The following is a 20748-nucleotide window of genomic DNA, read 5'->3' as shown; positions in this document are numbered from 1 at the left end:
GACAGAATGTGGCTGAGATACTGTGGTAACATGCATGGTATAAATGCCTTGATTAACAGAGGTGCGAGGACTGATGTAGAAAGGGCATCATGGACAGGCCTGGTGGCAGGGAGGGGACAATGGCTGGCAGGCATTACAGCTGATAGGGAGCAGGCAAAATGAGACTCTTCTATTAGAGAGCTCTCAGCTATGCTTGTAGCTAGTCCATTGCTTCACACTGACTCAATAAACATTCTCGGCTTCAGAGTAACACACAGACCGACTGACAATCCTGGAATCTTTGCATATAGAGCCTCGCCGTGGTAGGTCAATGCTATTGTCTACATTTTACTGGTGAGGAACAAGGCCCAGAGAGACGAAGCGATGGGGTCTGTGGCAGCAAAAGTTCCAGGCTAGTGTCGTAACTGCTGGACCTTCCTTCCTCTCCTCCCTATCCCATAGAGGGATTTGACTTATCCCTAAGTTTGGGGTATAAACAACGCCCAAAACTCAAAGGAAAATCCTTACCCAAATCTGTCATTCGTTGCCTGAGTTTATCAGGAAACACATGAAGCCTAGCATGGTTTTGAATGAAAAACCAGAAATCAGCCCTAGATTTATTCAACACTGGGCCCAGATTTGCTTGAAAGTTTCACAAAGCTGAGGTCAAATTAAGACCTGACACAACTCTGCTGAAGACAATGAACCTCCAGATTAATGGAGCTGTAGCCACTTACACCAGATCTGAATATAGCATGTGGCTTGATTTTAATTTGTAATAAAGTCCAAAACCAAGTGAGTTGCAGGTAGATCTGGGTTCCACTAAGACAAGAGAGCTACGTGGATATTGCAAAAGATGGTTCTGTGAATATTCATTCCTATTTTTAAATGGATTCACTTCAGCTGTGTTTGCATCCTTTGTGTTCACTTTCTGCAAATATCCTAGCACAGGAGTTTGCTTGCAGGAATATTTGTAGAAACAGCCAATTTTAAACTAATATTGTAAAACAGCACAGAAAGGTGCATCTACTCAGAGCAGCTGCAGAAGCAGTGAAAGCAGGGACTGCTGCCCTGGAAGGAGGGAGTAAAATGGTGGTCGGCCAGAGACATCCTTGTCCCCAGCACCCCTTGACCGAGAACTGTATCAGAGAGATGCCCCGTGCTCTGGGTAAATGGGGACCCAGCTGTTGCCCTCCTACCTCACACCTTGAAGGGAAAACAGCACAGTGGAACCAGCCAGAGATGCCAGTCCGTCAGAGCAGCTGCCAGAAGCAGCCAAAGCAAGGACCTTCGGAGAAGTTTCTACAGTTTTGATGGAGCTCTCTCTGCCTGATTCCGATTGGCTGTTTTCTCCAACCCTCGCCCTCCATTTCCCTCACAATCTTTTCCCATTAGTTTTCTCCATACTTGACCCTCTTCTCCCCTGTGCTGTGCTCTTTACCCACCTCCCCCGGCATCCCCTCTCCCTTCACTTTTCTTTCCATTTAGACGATCTCCTCCTAGTGAAACTCACCCTGAAAGAGGTTGTGGAACTGGAGATGCCATTTGCCACCATCCCATTGTTTGCTCTACTTGTGTGTTATACCCCTTCCCCCACCCCAGGTCTGTCTGGTCTATGTGGATTAGATGCTCTTTGGAACAGGGACCGTGCTATTCTGTTTTTGTACAGGACAGTCTTGGTTGGTCAGCAGGCACAACCCTAATAAACATAATTAACAAGAGTAAAGCAACCTTAAAATGCATAATCATGAGAGTTCCCTGGTAGTAAGAGTTATGCTCACCCAGTCAGGGAACAGAGAAATACCACGTGTCCAATAAAAGAATTCAGCTTTCAGATTCTGATTACTCATAACGTACTTCTCACCAAGAACCTACAGACCAGGGATATCTGCAAAAATTAGTGAACGATTTCCAATCAAGATTCAATGTGAGAACATTTCTGATGTGATCACAGAGAGTCCGAGGGGAAAGGGAGGGGAAATTCATCAGATAAACTATTCATTGGGAATGATGCACTCAGCTCTGTTAAGACTGTGTCACACAGACTTAGGCACAAGTAACTCCTAGCAGCTAAAACACAGTGCCCGGTTTTGGGAATCAAACTTTAATTGTTTTTTAAAACACAGCTCCACAGCAAGCTGTGATAAAAATGTCTGGGTCAGACTGAAACCACTGAAGCTCAGGTCAGGAATCATCTGGAAGCTGTTTCCTAAGCAAAGCTTCTGTTTCCATTTACTGGCAAAGACTCCCCCAGCCCTTCCCTTGGTGCTCCAGTGACCTGAGCTCTTTAAATCCCACCTGTTTTTGCTCAACATGACTCTGTTACTGTGTGAAAGGTCTGCCTGCTGCAATCCTAGTGGAGGCTGGCATTGGCTGAAAGCAACATCAAGCCACTTTGGCTGAGTGCCCCGTGCCTCCCAGCCAGACTGAACACGTCCGCACTTGGAGACTGAAATAACCATTACATGAAGCAGCAGCCAGGAGTGTTGAAATCTCACTCGCCTTTTTTAAAAAAAACTATTTTTTTGGAAAGCTAAAATTAACTTTGGAAGCGAGACCACATTTCACTGGCTCGGGACAAATTGGGAAACTTTTGCATTGCACAAGAAGAGCATTTTGCCATTATAGAGACTTGGGCTGAAAGCAGAAACTATGTGTCTCAAAGTTCCCCAGGATAGACGGAATTACCAGATACCACAATAGAACTGTTGATTAAAAGGAGGTTTACCAAGAAAAATCCTTCTTTTTCTGTCTACTTCTCTTTCACTGCACTGTCATGGCTTTCAATATAGATTCATTTAGGGTGCATTTTCCCACGCTGTGTGGTCAACTGGATAGGGAACTAGACTGGAAGAAGGAGATAAAGATTCTGTTCCAAGCTCTGCCAGCGACCTGCCGTGTGATCTTGGACAAGTCACTTCACCTTCCTAACTTTCTGTTCTGTCTACTCAGATTGCAAGCTCTTTGTGACAGAAACTGTCTTCTGCTTTGTGCATGTACAGTCTCCAACACCGGAGGCCCCAATCTTAGTTACAACCACTATGTGCTAATGTAATATAACAAGTAGGTTCTAGACTATATAACAGTGCGATCCTGGGCTAAAAAGTGCTTTGCGATCCTGGGCTAAAAAGTGCTTTAGAAATTCAAACCCCTTTATAAACATTAATTAATTTAACCTCCCCAAAAAGCAATTTCAGGTAGGCAAATAATAATATCACATTTCACAGATGAGACCTTAGGCACAAAGTGGTGTTGGGACATAACCAGGCTTGTGGATGCAGGCAAAAGTTGAACTGAGGGTTTGAATCTGAGAAGTTGCACCTCTAAGTTAAAATTGGGCAGGTTCTCAGATTCATAATTACAACTGAATTGGGAGCATACAAATGTAGGCACAAGTTATGCTCACAAAAGGAGACCAAGGGAAAATTTGCCCGACATTAGATGAGAGATTAGATACCTGTAGATAGATTGTATGCACTCAAGTAAGAACATAGAGTTGGGGAGCCAGGTGTCAGAGATTGGGTGTGTGTGGCTGGTTTGCACATGTTATAAGTGAGTATAAGTATTTCCATGCTTTTGTGCTTTGTGAGAGTGTCCAAAGCAGTAACTCCTTCATACAGAGGCAAAACTAAGCTGTTGCAATCCTCGCCCACCTCCACTTTGGTCTCATTCTCCAGTGACCTTGCAAACCAGCTGCTGCTTATCCTCGCGCTGTGGGGTCGGGGTGAGGAGAGGTTATCACTTAGAGAATTGTAAGCTGACGGACCAACCAGAAATATTTTAAATAGCTCCAGCTGCCAATGTAAGACTGGCTTACAGCCCCTAAAAATAGAACCTCCTGGTGCAGTAACCAATATAAACTAGAATTACTGATCTCTCAGCTTTCAGAGGAACAGCCGTGTTAGTCTGTATTCGCAAAAAGAAAAGGAGTACTTGTGGCACCTTAGAGACTAACCAATTTATTTGAGCATGAGCTTTCGTGAGCTACAGCTCACTTCATCAGATGTTTACCGTGGAAACTGCAGCAGACTTTATATACACACAGAAATCATGAAACAATCTCTCAGCAAAAAGGGAAAACTTCCTCCCCCGCCAGCCCCCTCTGGCCATAGTATGGAGGCCCATGATTCCTCTTGACTTTATGGTCACGTTTTTGACTCCATTTCTAGAGACATCATTGTCAGTTTGGCTGCCAAAATCCAGCTTCCCCTCTTCCCCCATTGAGGCCTTGCAGGAGGTCTATTATGGGAACAGCCGCTCTGAGCTTTATCTGGGGAGAAGCTGAAAGATTGAAGTGATTTTTTTTTAAAACGTGTAGGCCTGTCAGGAACAATAGCAGTAGCCAGAATAAATCATGTCAGGACAAGGGCTGCCAGTAAAGCTGGGTTACATAATATATTAGGTCAATGTACTTTAATTCCCCATTAACAACAAATATATGGATAAATTATGCCAGGCTGGACAGTCTCATTACACCTATAAAGCACCCCATCAAACCACAGATGACCTAAGCTTTTCAACAAAAAGCACTGAAGAAATATTGGCCGATATGCTGTCCGTGTTCCAGCTCCAAGGATTCAAATAGGCAGCTGAACGTGAAACTCAACCCAAATTGTTACATTTCACATCATTTCAAGTGAGAACCAGAGGTAAGGCAAGGTGAATAGGGTCGGGTTTAGCAAAACCACAGGTGATTTAGATCCCAGTTTGATTTTATCTAGGCCCCAAAGTCTGAAAAGGGATAGGGGGAGAGGAATGCCTGACCAACCTGATTGCCTTCTATGATGAGATAACTGGCTCTGTGGATATGGGGAAAGCGAGGATGTGATATATCTTGACTTTAGCAAAGCTTTTGATATGGTCTCCCACAGTATTCTTGTAAGCAAGTTAAAGAGGTATGGGCTGGATGAATGGACTATAAGGTGGATGGAAAGCTGACTAGATCGTCAGGCTCAATGGGTAGTGATCAACGGCTCACTATCTAGTTGGCAGCCGTTATCAAGGGGGTGCCCAAGGGTCTGTTCTGGGGCCGGTTTTGTTCAACATCTTCATTAATGATCTGGATAATGGGATGGATTGCACCCTCAGCAAGTTCACAGATGACACTAAGCTGGGGGGAGAGGTAGATATGCTGGAGGGTAGGGATAGGGTCCAGAGTGACCGAGACAAATTGGAGGATTGGGCCAAAAGAAATCTGATGAAGTTCAACAAGGACAAGTGCAGAGTCCTGCACTTAGGATGGAAGAATCCCAGGCACCGCTACAGGCTGGGGACCAACTGGCTAAGCAGCAGTTCTGCAGAAAAGACCTGGGCATTACAGAGGACAAGAAGCTGCATATGAGTCAGCAGTGTGCCCTTGTTGCCAAGAAGGCTAACGACATATTGGGCTGTGTTAGTAGGAGCACTGGCAGCAGATCGAGGGAAGTGATTATTCCCCTCTATTCAGCACTGGTGAGGCCACACCTGGAGTATTGTGTCCAGTTTTGGGCCCCTGACTACAGAAGGGATGTGGACAAATTGCAGAGAGTACAACAGAGGGCAATGAAAATGATTAGGGGGCTGGAGCACATGACTTATGAGGAGAGGCTGAGGGAACTGGGCTTATTTAATCTGCAGAAGAGAAGAGTGAGTGGGGATTTGATAGCAGCCTTCAGCTACCTGAAGGGGGTTCCAAAGAGGATGGAGAACACAGATGACAGAACAAGGAGCAATGGTCTCAAGTTGCAGTGGGGGAGGTCTAGGTTGGATATTAGGAAAAACTATTTTACTAGAAGGGTGGTGAAGCACCGGAATAGGTTACCTAGGGAGGTGGTGGAATCTCCATCCTTCGAGGTTTTTAAGGCCCAACTTGACAAACACCTGACTGGGATGATTTAGTTGGGGTTGGTCTTGCTTTGAGCAGGGAGTTGGACTAGATGACCTCCTGAGGTCTCTGCCAACCCTAATCTTCTATGATTCTATGAATCTATAAAGGATTTCAGCTTTGCCCTATCTCTAAATAGGCAAAGTGACATCAAAATCCAGGGCGAATCAGATCTGGGACCTGTTTTATCCAAACCCCAAAGTTTGGAACAACTGGATACCAGGCTGTGCTTTTGGTCAGTCCCTTGCAAAAAAGACCAACCTGCCCCATGATTCCATCTGAAGCCATAATTCTGCCCAGGCTTGTTACAAATTAGGCTTACATTTGCCGAGGTTTTGGCAAGCTTTCCAGCAAACCTGACAAACTCTGGGCTCTGTAATGACACCCGAAACCAAGCAACACTCACTCTCACTCCTTATGGAGTTTCCCTAGTAACCTGAACAAGAGAAAAGAGTTTTGTTATTCTATACGGAGCTACTGAGTTGAGCTAAGTCATTTGTCTTCTGAGGCTGGTACTGGCTAAAAATCATTGCTGTCTGGTAACCTGAGTCAAATCCATTAGGGAGCTTGTGATTGATTCTTTGTTGGCAAGGTGGGACTGGTAAGTTAACTTTTATTAGACCAACTTCTGTTGGCGAGAGAGACCAGCTTTCGAGCTTACACAGAGCTCTTCTTCTTTGTTGGCAACCAAAGCAGAGGCCAGGGATGGAATGGGCCATAGACACTAAACTCCTCTCTGATGCCTAGTCTTTCCCCATCAGTGTCACACCTGAGGCAGGCTTTCCGGGATAGTGCAGGAAACTTGCACTACTGCTTCTTGTGCTCCACGTAGTTTGTGGATAAGCTGATTCCACTGCTGGACAATAATTCAGACCAAGGTACCACTTAAATCAAGGAATCTGCTTTGCTCGTTCCCAGTGGAACCACCCTTGCCTCGGTGTTGTCTAAAGGTATTTCACTGTGCCTTTCCCCAAATAAATATGCCAATAAGACCGTGGCTCCCGCTGCTGTGACAAGAGTGTTAGGCTGCTCTGAGCCGATTTCATTTGGGATCTGATTCATTGTCATAGTGAGGGTTTGGCAGTTTAACCAGATGTCACTCAAGGACAAGAGCACAATCATTTCAGGAAATGGGTTATACATTCCTCCTGGGAGCTTAATCATCTCTATATATTTTAGCATGACTTCCTTCCTGCTTTCTCACAGTAAACACACAGCTCCACAGTGGAGGTTTATCATAACCATTTCTAATCAAGAAACATGTCTAATGGCAAACACCCATGCGGTATCTGGGGACAGCATGAAGCCTGTTCGCAGCAAGAACAGACATGTGATGCATACATTTCTAATCACCTCATGCCAGACCTGATACCCTTCTTCCTAGGGAATAACACTTTACCCCAGGAATGATTCCTTCCATTGGTTTCAAGGATGAAAGCGGGGTGGAGTAAATAAACGAAAATCAAGTAAGAACACCCATGAGGTTTCCCTTCAAACAGGTATCAAAACTAACCAAGGGAATCATTTCCATTTAAAAGGGAAGCACATTTAAAACAGGCAGAAGGAGATATCTGTTTGTGAAACCTTAACCTGTGAAACTGGAACTTAACTGGATGCTAACAAGGCAAAAGTGTGAATAAATCAGGATGAGATTAGCTCCTACAGTTACACTAACTATGATAAACAGAGGCTCACGTCTTTGGTTATAAAGAGTAGCTAGATATAATTGAAAATGCATGTGCAAAACACTAAAGTGGCAGGATATATTCACCCCACGATCTGGGTGTGTAACACTCACATACTTTCCAATAAGTTTCAATAATGAAGGGAGAGGCCACTGTCTATCCACCTTAGGTATTTACATGGGCCCATCACTAGTATCTGAGCAATTCCCCTGTGAGGTAGGCCAGGGTTGGGAAGTAAGACAGAGAGGCTAAGTGATGTGCCTAAGGTCTCACAGAAATCTGTGGTATAGCAGGGACCTGAACTCAGGTCCTAGGCTCGTGCTCTAACCACCAGGACCATGTTACCTCTCCAACAAGGCCCCTAGTAAGATGCTCATTTCTCATCTCTTATTGCAATAAATTTTCATTTCTACCATAATCAGTAAATGCCCCTGATTCTCCTGCCTCACTGCCCTGGGGCAACTGTTGGCAATCCTTGACTAAACAATGCTAAAGGCCTGCTAATGAACTTCTGGCCCCTTTCCTGCTCTCTGTTGGAGGTCAGCAGGTAGACATTGCATGACTGGAATCAAAGGTAAAATACTCTGCAAACTACCAGGGGCACCTGCTGGACAGGTATCTCATAGGTATAAGAAGTGCCTGGGCCTAGTTAGGCAACACTCAGTTCATCAGCCTTTCTGAAAAGCAAACATGTGGGCCCCTGTTTTGCTTGCTTAGAGTCAGTTCAGTCCCCTCAGCAAGACATGATTTAAAATCTGCTAGCACAACAATCTGGAGGAACCATACGGTGCTGTTTATCCGCACACGCCAAAGTATCTTGTTAGGGTGTTAAGCTGATGTATGGTACTCTGCTGTAATTAGTTCATAAAGCAGGGTGCTGTGCTGTCTAGAAGCATATGTAATGGTTAGCTTTTCTGCAGCTCAGCACAGCTAAGGTGAGCATAAACAGAGAACAGAGAAAACCAATAGGAATGCGTTTTCCCATTGCGTGACCCATACAGGTTGAGATGTATCCTTTGTAGGACGGAACCAAACACAGTGTGAATCAGTGGAAGAATAAGAAAAGGTTAGCCACTGCAATTCCCATAGCAATGTTTTCTGGCAAACCAATCCCACAATGCTAGGTTTTTACCCTCAGAAGGACAGAAATAAGAATGCAGTGATGGCTATAGACACCTTCTATGTCCAAGGCATTACAAAGCAATGCCTTAGAAATGACCTTTCCCCAGAGAAGAGCTGAGTTTAATCCTGCTTTGGGTCACAAATGAAAAGGAGCTTGGTGACTCCTGGGACTGGGAAAGGGATGCTGAGTCTTTCCCCATGAGGTTGCTCGTTCTAATTTGTCCAAGGGTTATAGTACCATCAGATGGCTGTTTGGTGGCCTCTGGGAAGTGAGCTGTTGGGGTGAGACAGAGGAGTGTACTTTCTACACCCCATTCAGTCCTTGGCTAATTGGGGTTCCTGTGATACAGAAACTGTACTGAGATCTACACTCAGTTCAGATATGCAAGCCTGCATACTTGAGCAGCCATCAGATGGTAACAACAAGATGACCAGCATGGGGATCAGTGGGACATTCCCTTTTACTGATATTCTTCTGTCTATTTGGCAGGAGGCAAAATGTTCCAGTGCCTAGATACTAACATGATAGGTGCTATGAATAAACCAAAGACTGGTGGACGAGGTGCAGCAGCATCTCACCAGATTGCCAATGTAGAGCTCTCATTTGTCATTCAAGGATTCTCCCCTGTATTACAGTCCCCTCGCCCTGCATTTTGGGGATTAGGTGTATCTCATCACAGATATCACTTCACACCTCCTCACCTGCCGTGCCCACATTACACAGTCCTGTTATCACTCCGTATCTCAGGATGATAAAGATGCCTTCTCACTCTTCGTGGCCGTTACGTACTGACTGTCCAGTGAGATAATGAAAGAACTATCCTTGACCTTATGCAAACAAGGTTTTAATATTCAAGGTCTTTCATACGATAAACCTCTTGAGAAAGTTAGGGTGGCAGGGTCACCTGTAATCCTCACAGATTAGCTGCCTCGCTGTGAAAAGCTGAGACCCCGCACAGCGCCTCACGAACGTGGAAGCGTAATTTGTTTCAATCAGACTTTGGGTGCATTTCAAAAGGCTTTTGCAATGATGGGCAAGGCACTTGGGGTGCTGCAGTAACCAGCTAACACAGAGCGAGCAGCAAACTCAGAGCTATGGCTAAACCCAGGCTATGCTTTGGGGCCTAGCGTACTCTGTTGCCATTCAGGAAAGTCCCAACGATTTCAAGCGGAGCACCGGGAGCCCAGTGCCCCACCAGCTCTGCCTCTGCTTTCATATCAAAGGATGCAGCAAGGTGCCTGCCGCACTGCCCCAGGCTCCCAAGAATGGGTGATCTCATGATTAAGGGGGAGATTTTCAAAGACAAAAAAGAAACTAGCTAGGCACCTAACTCCCATTCAAAATCACTGGGAATTAGGTACCTACCTGCTATTTGTGTACAACTCTGAAAGGTCTGAGTTCAACATCTGCCTCTGCCATTGACTCACCGTGTGACCACAGGCCTGAGACACGTCACGATCTCTCTGTGTCTCAGGTACTACTTCCTTTGTGTGACGCTTTGCCCGTCCTGTTTAGTTAGACGGCAAGCTCTTAGGGGCAAGGACTGTCTCTCACTATGGGGCCCTGATTTGACTGAGGCCTCTTGCTGCCACCAACTACAAATAACAAATATAAATAAAGGCTATTTGGAGGGGGGGGAATTGAGATTTTGGACTTAATATGGTATGTAGGTTCTGTGACCAGAAAGGGAGAGAACTGAAGACACAGGGAACGTAGGGCAAATATATCATCAACACATGCTGTTGAGCCAAGCTAGCCATTTTTGCTCAGCCAATTTTCATAGGAATACATGACTCTGGGAAAGGATCTAAAGCCTTGTAACAGGGTATGTGGACTCAGGAGCTAACTGAGCCCCCCGTCACTCAAATCCCCCCCAGATTACATGAACTGACTACCAACTGAACAACAGGCAAACATACGTACAGAACCCACCAGCCCTCCTCCCCTCCCCACCCACACATGTAGTAAGAATGCAGTAAAATACAGTGGTGGGGAAGGAGACCTGGCTTTGTTGTGATGAGTTGCCAAGGCTGGAAAGGCCCCTCAGGGGACCACCCCGTGACAACGCAGAGTCAATCTGTGGAACCTCTTGCCAGAAGATGTTGTGAAGGCCAAAACTATAACGGGGTTCAAAAAAGAACGAGATAAGTTCATGGAGGATAGGTCCATCAGTGGCTATTAGCCAGGATGGACAGCGATGGTGTCCCTAGCCTCTGTTTGCCAGAAGCTGGGAATGGGCAACAGGGGATGGATCACTTGGTGATCACTGTGCTATTCATTCCCTCCAGGGCACCTGGCACTGGCCACTATCAGAAGACAGGATACTGGGCTAGATGGACTTGGGTCTGAGCCAGTGTCGATGTTCTTATGTTCTTAAGCCTGTTGAGGTCAATGGGACTATTCATGTGCTTAGCCACATGGCTGGATGAGAGCCCTTGTCAACAGGGGTGAAATCTGGGCCCTATTGAAAATCGATGGCAAAACTACCATGGATTTCAAGAGGGCCACAATTTCCACCAGGTGTTTGAATCAGAACTGGCTCTGTGCACACAGGCCAAGGAGTGAATGCACCATGGAGACTGCCCTCCCTGCATCACTCACAGAAGTGGTGTCCCAGGTGAGGAGCAGGCATCTAAGTGAGGCTGGGAGAGGGGGAGGGTGTTAGAGAGAGACCTCTTATCTCCGCTAGGATTTTACTTTGTTTTAGCAAACATACAGTAAGAACACACCTTTTTTCCTAGTGAAGACAAGGCAACTGGTAGTTTGGACACGTTGGCAGTTCAAGGCAAACCCTCAGCTCCCCCTTAGTCTTTACCACGATTTGCTGGCACAAGTTAAAATACGATCTGCTGTCTTCACCAGGAGTTTACCTCATGTTAGTTACCACATGTTAGCTAACACGAGTCGAGGACACACCCTTTCCCCCCTGTGAAATACTGTGCTGGATATTTAAATAAATAAACGATATAGGGACCTAATCCAAATCCCAAGCAAGTCAATAGGATTCTTCCCATGGACATCAATGGCTACTGCATCACACCCTGGTCTCCTTTCACCAACACCAACCTTCCCTTAACAATGATTTGTTTGAATTCATTCTCTCTCGCTTTTACTTCCTCTGTCGACTAAACTCTCCCAAATTGTAAGTATTTTTCCAGTGAACTCTGTGTTTTGTCAGATTTCCCTCCTGTCTCACTTTTCTAAAAGCTATTGACCCTTCTTTGCTATATATGGCATCATCCCTACTGGATTTTGCTCTATGCCTGAGTTTCAGGCCCTGCCTAACAGCCAGTGGGTATGAAGTATAAAGGTTAGAGGGAATCACACTCAGAGCACTGGAAGCAGACCGTGGACCAGGGGGTTGGGGTAACGCCAGCATCAAGAGATCAACTGGGATTGCAAAAGAGCGCACTTTGGGACAATTCAAACTGGCACCAAAATCAGACAGTACACACTGGCCAGAAGGCAGGCTCAGGAGAGACAGAATGAGAGTAACCCCTCATTACATGACCACTGCTGAGGTTGCAAAATGGACTCTAAATCTGCAGCTATTTGGCACGGAACAAGTCACGTAGCACAGTCTAAAGAGCGTGCAAGGGAATAAAATGGGAATAAATAAAACAAGCTTTTGTACTTCGGGGGGAATTCACTGCATAGATTCATCTTATCTCAGGATACTCTGACTGTAGAGGCATTTCAAGAGGGGAAAGATTAGGGAATAAAGAGTGAATGGAGAGTGGTCCTTCTAGCAAAAGCTGAATAATTCATAACACTCATTGGTCACTACAGTTAAGAAAAAGGAGCAGGAGTGTATTTTAGGTGACAATGAGCCTATCCATTCAGTAAGGGAAAGGATCAAGCATGTGCAGATGACAGGAAAACAGAATCACAGACACAAAACAGATGGACTCTCCTCTAAACTGTACCTCCACCTCAGTTGTCCCAAACCAAGGACTTGATTCTACATGGTGCTGGGTGCGTCCTGGCCATCTCTACATTTCCACAAGAGCTAAGGCCACTCAGGGCTTCATGGAATAGGGTCCTAGGGCTGGCTCAGTTTGAACTGCAGTTCCAGACAGCAGAGAACTGTACTGTTCAGATTATTGTTATTGTACCATGGGTCTGATTCTGCTCTCTTTTAAACCAGGTGGGATGAGGGAACATAGGGATTGAAATAATAGATTCATAAATGGCCACAAGGGTCATCTAGTCGGAAAAGAATCTCACCCAATAATCTTTGCATCAAGCCCATATCTTCTGTTTGAACTACAGCATATCTTTCAGAAAGACTTAAAAACTGCAGGCAATGGAAAATGTACCACATCCCTAGATAAGTCAATGTTGTTATACTGGTTTAAGTGAGAGATTAAGCCCATTATATCTACCATATGCAGATCACCAACTTGGGCCCAATTAGCTTAGCTTTCGGAGGATCCTTATTCCCTAGTAGAAAAGACAGGCTTCTCTTGAGCTAAAAGAACACACTGTGTATTCAGGGGGAGGTTTCAAAGGCACAAGGGCAGTTAGATGCCACTGACAGCCAATGAGAGTTGGCCCCTTAACTCCCATTTCTGCTTTTGAACATTTCCCCCTCATTTATTAAAACCAGGGGATTAAATCTCATGACAAAGTTTGCAATCTTTGCAAAGCCTTGAATTCCCAAGGCCTCACCCATCTCTTCTGTTTACTTTAAGTCAGTGGTCTCGGTTACATGAGGAGAGGCACCATGAGCCCATGCTGTCTCTTCCACAGTAACATCATTGTCCGAGATAGAGTTCAGGCAGAAATGCCCACAGCTAACTGTTGCCCCATTCCTCCCCAAAGAAAACGTCCCTTTTACAAGAGCATCTTGTTGGGACCGTCTGCCCAGCTATCTGGCCCTAAGAGCCTCCACTGAGGATGAGCCTCAGACACCAACCTGAATCTGTCAAATGGTAGTTGGGTTTGGTCAGATGAGCATCCATAGCTTAGATGCTCATTCTGGACTTCCCGGGTCGGTCAGATCATAAGATTTTAGATACTTCCTGTTCCCTCTGGGCCCCCAAATGCCACGAGAAGAGCACAAGGGTAGGAGGCTTGTATGGGGCTTCACCCTAATATTGTGGAATCAGACTGCAGTCAACAATGACACAGCTGAGAACATGACATTTATAGTTAATAACCTGGACTGGTGTGAGGTACACAATGCATCCACTGTGTATTAATGGGAATTGGGAAAAATAAACCCTGTAAGACAAAACCAGAAAAAAATGCACTATTTGTATTGTCCGAGAGTCAAGGTGACAGACAGTAGGGTTTTTTAAGTAAAGAAGTCTGCTTCATTCACAGCAGCAAAGCAATTCGGTGTAAAGGTATCGGGACACACACAAAAACCCATCAGTCCCGCAAAAAGATCTGTTTAAAGCTTTAGATACTGCACCAGGTACAAGTGTTCAGGTCAGAGATTAGGCTAGATTATAGACAAGAGGAGTTCAGATCCAGGCTCTATTACGTCCAAACTATGGAAAGTAGTTGGATAATTTCAAACACCCACAGAAGTGTGTAGATCTTTGCACACACAAACATGGTTGCTAACCAGTAACACCCATGCATTTCCTGTCATTTTCCAGAAATTAATGCCAGTATAAATCTGACTCAGTGGAGCTGTAAAAGTAGTGTGCAAAATACTGGCCAATAAAGGTCCATCATTACCTCTTAAGCATCCCTCCTTTATGAGCCACACCTTCTTTCACAGACCTCAATTTCCACGCCTCAGCTAAACCCGCTCCTATCTGCGCTTCCATAGATGGCAGTTATTGAGATTAGAAATCACTACAAGGATCTAGGAAATGGCTGTGCTAAGGAAATTAACCCCACAAAGAAACCAGCAACTCACTTGGTTTGGGAGATTGTTAAAAAACCCAAACTTAGTCTAGGTTAGTGAAGTTCTTTGGTCCATCATGGCTGAGCTGAATTCAGCTGAGCCGAGGGAGATATCTTTGAGTTGACCTAGGATAGAGAGCTGACAATCTTTGAGTAAGTCTGAGCTGATTCAGTGCCATGTAAAACCCCAAGGAAACTCAGTGGTTTGAAACTCAGTGGGTTTTCTGTAGGACAATTGCTGCTTAGGACAATTTCTACTTTGAATTTCACTTTGAGCTTTTGGGTTCTAACAAATCCAGAAGTTCAAATATACCTTATATGAATCAAACCCGCTGTACCGGGCCTTGCCTACACATACAAGTTGTACTGCTGTAACTATACTGCACAGCCAACTCGGCCCAACGCCCCTATTTTGGACACAGTTATACCCATATAAAAGTGCTTATCCTGGTCTAGTTCCCATACAGGAAGGGAAGTAGGATATACACGTATAAGACACCCTTTCACCGGGATAGCTGCATCCATCCTAGGGGGTGTACAGAACATATCAGTAAAAACATCACACTCCAAACTGAAATGGTTATACCAGTACAAAGACTGTGTGTAGACCAGACTTAAATGGTTGAAAGGGCTGACTCAGCTCTGGCTTTTAGTGGGGAAATGTCACATTCTGTGCTGTTAGCTAGAGTTAGCAGCTAGAGTTGTTTTGGGGGTTTATTATCCCAGCATTTGTCCAGATGGCTGGGGAACTGGCCTCACTGTACCGTTTTTAAAGTGCCCATGAAATAAAATACTGTTTAGTTCAGGATGCCTCTTAGCGCTAGCTGGACTGTGCTTCACCCTGTTATGAAAGGCCCTCTTTCCCGGCACCTGTCGCTGCTCAGAACTTTCCAAGGGCAATCACCTCAAGGCAGGATTAGAACAGTGGCCTTGGACTTGGGAGACCTGTGCTCAGCTCTCAGCTCTGTCAGACTCCCTGTGTGACTTTCGGCAACCCATAGTCTCTCCGTGCCTCTGATCCCCAGCTTCTAAAACAGGGATATTAGCACTGCCCTGCCTGGAAGGATAAATACATTAAAGAATATGAGATGCTCGGGCAGCATTTAAGTAGCACCTAAGCTAGACAGAATGCAGCAATGCTCAGAGGGGGGAAAACAGGAGTATAGTTAGCTTCCCTAGGGAATATCTGTGAATGCAGAGATATCTGAATTGAACGTACTTCCTCATACGATGTGCAGTAGGTCTCAGGCTTCACAAGGCCACATGTCGACGAGGCTTTCAAGTGATGGATTCTTCCTACCAGCAGGTCTCCCGCAGGTGGGTAGCAGGCACCATAGGAACAGGAGCCCTGTGCATCCAGGAGTCGTGGCAAAGCTAAAACAACACAAGAACAAGCCTTTAATAATGTTATATGCTATCCCACAAAATCACCATTGCTGGTGGCAGTAACTGGCCTGGCTAAGTGGCATCCTCCGAGGTAAGGGAGAGGAATGAATGGATGAACTACATGAGTCCAAGCTGAGTGTAAAGGTAAGATGAAAACACTCAGCCCAAGTGGTGAAAACTCTGAGTTGTACATAAGGAAAATGGGTTTTAAATAATTGGTCCTTAGTAACAATCCCTCCTTAGAGCTCTCCTTTGCCAAGATGTCTCCAAAAAACTTGACATCGGTTCGGCTGCTGGTGTGCCGAGACCCCTGCCTGTCATGCTGACCAATGGAGTCTCATCGTTTCCTTGTGCTCTAGCTATTATCGCTAACTCTTTGGGACAGGTCTGTCTTTTTGTTCTGTGTTTGTACAGCACCTTGCACCGTGAGATTCTTGGTCCATGACCAGAGCTCCTAGGTGCTAAGGCAATGCAAGTAATAACAGAAAATACATAGTTCATAACCTAACAGCATCTCATGACTCTCAGAGGCAAGTACACTAAAGTTTTAGCCGCTCGTGAAAGACTAAAATCATTTCTCACAGAAGACCCCATGGATCACCCTCTGTACTAATTACCTTTGCAGGAAATGCAGGTAGCATTTACAACCCACTTGACTGTACAACAGTTTTTATAGGAGCTAAGGGTAACGTGGCTCATGCCCCATCCAAATTTCCTGGCCACTTTCACTAAAGCACAGCAAAACCACTAATACACAAGGGCAGATATTAACTGAGGTCTCCTCAAGGCCCCTTTAGAGGCACAGATAGGATGGTAAAGCTTACCCAGGAGAATGAAACATGTCCATACAATGGGCCGGGGGGGAGATTCCATACTTCTGAGGACTCACCTGAGACAGAATTTGCAGCATGAATGAAACGGTACAGAAAACGACACACTAAAGCACAAATCACCATCTTTTTATCTCCCTCCCTTCCCGTTTTATGATAAGATAACTTCCTTCACTTCAACAGAGTTCAACAAGCGCAAGTGAGAGAGGAGAATCAGCTCTCTGGATTGTCTAGAGTGTATATTTAACATTTAAAACAAATGGACAAGCCCCCACTTTTGTTTTTAACCTTTTAGTATCAATACCTGTTCATGAACAACAGGTGAAAAGCTCTTCAATGAAGTAACTGGCTGTATGTTTGCATCTTTATTTTATTCTCTAAAGTGACCAATAGGTATAGAACAGAACAATTTACTCTGCTAGGATTCTGCTTTCATGTCTAACAGCCTGCTTTTTCAGAGGTGCCAAGAACCCGCTGTCTGATGGACTTTAATGCGAGTTGTTTGTGCACAGCACCTCTGAAAATCAGGTCCCAAATACACAGCAAGTAGACACATTTTAACCAATGAATATACTCGAGCAAGGACACTTCTTCACCTGCCTACAATGTAGTTATGTTTGAAGTCCCACCCTTTGTCCCTTCCTTTTCAGGCTTTATTCCAGCTCAGAACTTACCCTCGTTGCTGGAGGTTCAAAGTCTTCTACAGGTTTTGCAACGTTTAAAAAGTGCAGCAAAGTACATGCACTATACAAACACTTTCCATTTGTGTAACTTAATCACATAAATGTTCTCGGTGCCTGCAGGAAATGCCTGCCAGCCCTCCGATCTCGACAAGAAATCCCCTCCCTGTGCTGCCATTTTCCCTGTGTAACACACAGCACTGGTAGGGCTCACTGTGCAGTGCTGTACATACCTGGTTCAGGGACTAGACTTTTCTTTCCTCTTCCCCCGTTATTGAGCAGCTGATATGAATTCTCACCTGAATCCTCATGGGCTGTCTCCTTTCACTCTCTGCTTTTAAATGCAGCCTCACCTGAGGAAGGAAGTTCCTGTGGGATGGGTGCAGCAATGATAAAGGGAGGTGATTCAGGAATCTTCAGACGTACACACCCATTTACTGTGTAACTCATTACACACTCCCTAGACAGCATGCACAGCCTGAGACAGAAGTCCTTCTGTACTGTAATGCATGTGAAAAGCCCTACACTTAGCCAGCAAGTGGACTCAGATCTATGAATATACACTTCAGCTTTAGGAACATCTGAGGACAGTGACACAGTTTCACAACTAATGTTCATGTAGATAACTATAATCCAGAATGATTCTGAGCAGCTTGGATGTTTACCTGGAGGGCACATATCCTGACAAGAGTTTGGGGGTTATCATCGTCAGCCCCATTTTACAGATGAGGATTTGAGGCACAGAGTAATTAAGGGCCATGTTTTCAAAGTAGCTCAGTTCCCATTTAGCCACCTAAATAAGTGGCCAGATTTCCAAAGGAGCTCAGCATCTAACACACCAGGATTAGAACCCAGATCTCCCAAAGCCCAGTCTAGTCCCTCAACCACATCCTTCCCTGTTTTGGATCCAATTCTGGTCTCATTTACACCAGATTTAGATGAGCAGAGTCACTCCTGATTTACACTGATACCAGTATCACAGCCTTTGATTTTCAAATTGCTGTTGAAGGGTGTGGGATAGCACCGAAGGCCTCATTTAGTTCTGAGCTGCTCTGATAACACTGCCCAGTGTTGCACAAATACTAATTCAATCAGAGTTGGATTGAGACTCACCAACTCATTGCACACAAGAAGCCACCCTGCTGCTTGGAGAGTAGCCGCTTTCAGGCACTGCCTCTGCATGCTGCATTTGAACAGATGCAGAGAGGCAGAAAGCTGTGTGTTGGTTTGCCAATCCCCCAGAGCCATGTCATTCTCTCTTCTCAAAAAGAAAAGGAGTACTTGTGGCACCTTAGAGACTAACCAATTTATTTGAGCATGAGCTTTCGTGAGCTACAGCTCACTTCATCAGATGATGAAGTGAGCTGTAGCTCACGAAAGCTCATGCTCAAATAAATTGGTTAGTCTCTAAGGTGCCACAAGTACTCCTTTTCTTTTTGCGAATACAGACTAACACGGCTGTTCCTCTGAATTCTCTCTTCTGACACCCTCCTTTTAGGGTGAGAGCCAAGCCCCATGAATATTGATGGAACTCAGATGAGGCCCTTAACCTCACTGAAACAACCACCCCAATAAACACCTGGTCTCCAGCTGCTAAAGCTGTTGCACCAGAACACTAGCTGTTAAAAAATTATTTTGACTCTTAGATCCAGATCCTCAGCTGGTGTATGCTGGCGTCGCTCCATTGGCTTCGCTGCGGCTATACCAGTTTGCTCTGGCTGAGGAGTTTGCCCTCAGTGTAGAGGGAACAATGAAGGAGAATCTGTCCCCTAAGGCTACAACATCTGAAACCTTAGCTCAGAGATTTAGGTGTGCCAAGTATGCTGTGTGGGCAGGCAGCAGCCCTGGGCGTGCCTGCATTGGACGGGCTGTTCAGAGGCCGATTAACAATGGTGTAATGCCACATTTTCCACTCTGGAATCTTCACCCAGCAAAGCCTCACCCCGCAGCCAGCAGTTCACAGCATGTCAAAACCAAGTGACTAAACATTCCTCCCAGGTGTAAACTCAGCATCTGAACACTGGCAGCTTTGTGGAACACTGCATGTGGAGCGGCCTCGCCTAGCCGTGGGACCAACCCCCAAACTCCAGATCCAAACCCTCCCAAGCAAATCCATCCATGGTAATAACAACACTTTGCACTCATATAACACCCTTCAGCAGGCCCCAGATGATAACAGGGGCCTGACAACGCAAAGTACCAACTGTGTCCCCGTGTCTCCTGGTGATAAATGCCCCCACAACTAAGCTGAGACAGGACTTCAGAGCATCGGTACCTAAATAAAAGCAGTACCGTGTGCGTCAGGGCCAACACTGACTAATGGACCGAAAGGAGGCTTAGAAATCAGAGACTGGTCCAAACTGTAGAGCTGAACACTGCAAACCTTGAGGAAGACTGCATCCGATCTGACTCCAAATCTGTCACTGCCCCGGACAACCACTGCATATGATAGAACCAGTCTGGCTGCCCGTGCCTGTGACAAAATGCAATGCCCCTCATTCTGAATGCCTAGCCCATATATCAAAAGGTGGTCTTGTGGTCAAGGCACTGTACTTGAGACAGGTGGGTTCAACTCCTACCTGTGCCACACACTGCCCGCGTGACCTGTGGCAAGTCACTGAATCTTCTTTTGCCTCAGTTTTCCATCCATGGAATGGGGATAATAGTCTATCACAGGGAAGTTCTGAAAATAAATTCATTAACATTTGAGATGCCAGGGAACCACATATGTCTGAGCACCACTGATGTGAAGTACTTTGGGCCTGTTCTGATCTGTTTTGGTGGGAGCTGGATCCGGGCCTTAATCTCCCAAGTAAATTGTGACAGAAGTTATTATTATTATTTGTGTTATCATAGCACCCGAATCCCATTGTGCTAAGCACTGTACAAACACAGAACAAAAAGACAGTCCCTGCCCCAAGGAGCTTGCAATCTAAGTCTTGTACTCATTTTCCTAGGGGTTTCCTCTAACGGCCCCTTCCAAAGCCAGATTGGTTACCTCGGTGGCAACTCACTAGACAGCTTGGACAGCACTGCTCAAAAAGCGTCCAAGTGTCCTGTGTGCTCTCCCCATTACATCCGGGGATCCTGAGCATTAGATGCCACATACCAGGGTGATTCACAATCTGATAAGAGGATGCGAAATCCCAGCCTACCATAAAAGGCAGTGTCGCAATTCTGTGGCACAGACAGGGTGGAGCAGAGAAACGTAGACAGACCCAAAAGCAGCTCAAAGTCTACCCAAAAAATGTTTTATTCCACTCTCCACCTTCTGCCCCTGGAGAACACAGACAGGAAGTAAACAATCACCTGGTTAGTCAGGCTCTACAGGCTGAAGCAG

General features: G+C 45.5%; 1 protein-coding gene across 4 annotated transcripts in view; it reads right to left on the bottom strand.

Moving 5' to 3' along the window:
- The window catches only part of LAMB3 (laminin subunit beta 3), a 51400-nt gene extending 31346 nt beyond the window's left edge, over nucleotides 1-20054 (bottom strand). The window contains exons 1-4 of one of the 4 annotated variants that reach the window (XM_073319942.1): nucleotides 19988-20054; nucleotides 17708-17777; nucleotides 16723-16787; nucleotides 15732-15886 (exon numbers count right to left, since the gene is read on the bottom strand). In XM_073319942.1, coding sequence (XP_073176043.1) covers nucleotides 15732-15886; nucleotides 16723-16771 — 204 coding nt within the window. In that variant the 5' untranslated portion in view covers nucleotides 16772-16787; nucleotides 17708-17777; nucleotides 19988-20054. Of the gene's footprint in view, nucleotides 1-15731; nucleotides 15887-16722; nucleotides 16788-17641; nucleotides 17835-19987 lie in introns of those variants that run through there. The other 3 variants (XM_073319944.1, XM_073319941.1, XM_073319943.1) reach the window with 3 other exon arrangements.
- Nucleotides 20055-20748: the final 694 nt, after the last annotated feature.

Source organism: Lepidochelys kempii, chromosome 21 (assembly GCF_965140265.1).
Source record: "Lepidochelys kempii isolate rLepKem1 chromosome 21, rLepKem1.hap2, whole genome shotgun sequence".
Taxonomy (NCBI): domain Eukaryota; kingdom Metazoa; phylum Chordata; order Testudines; family Cheloniidae; genus Lepidochelys; species Lepidochelys kempii.
This window is presented reverse-complemented; position numbering and strand designations above follow the sequence as displayed.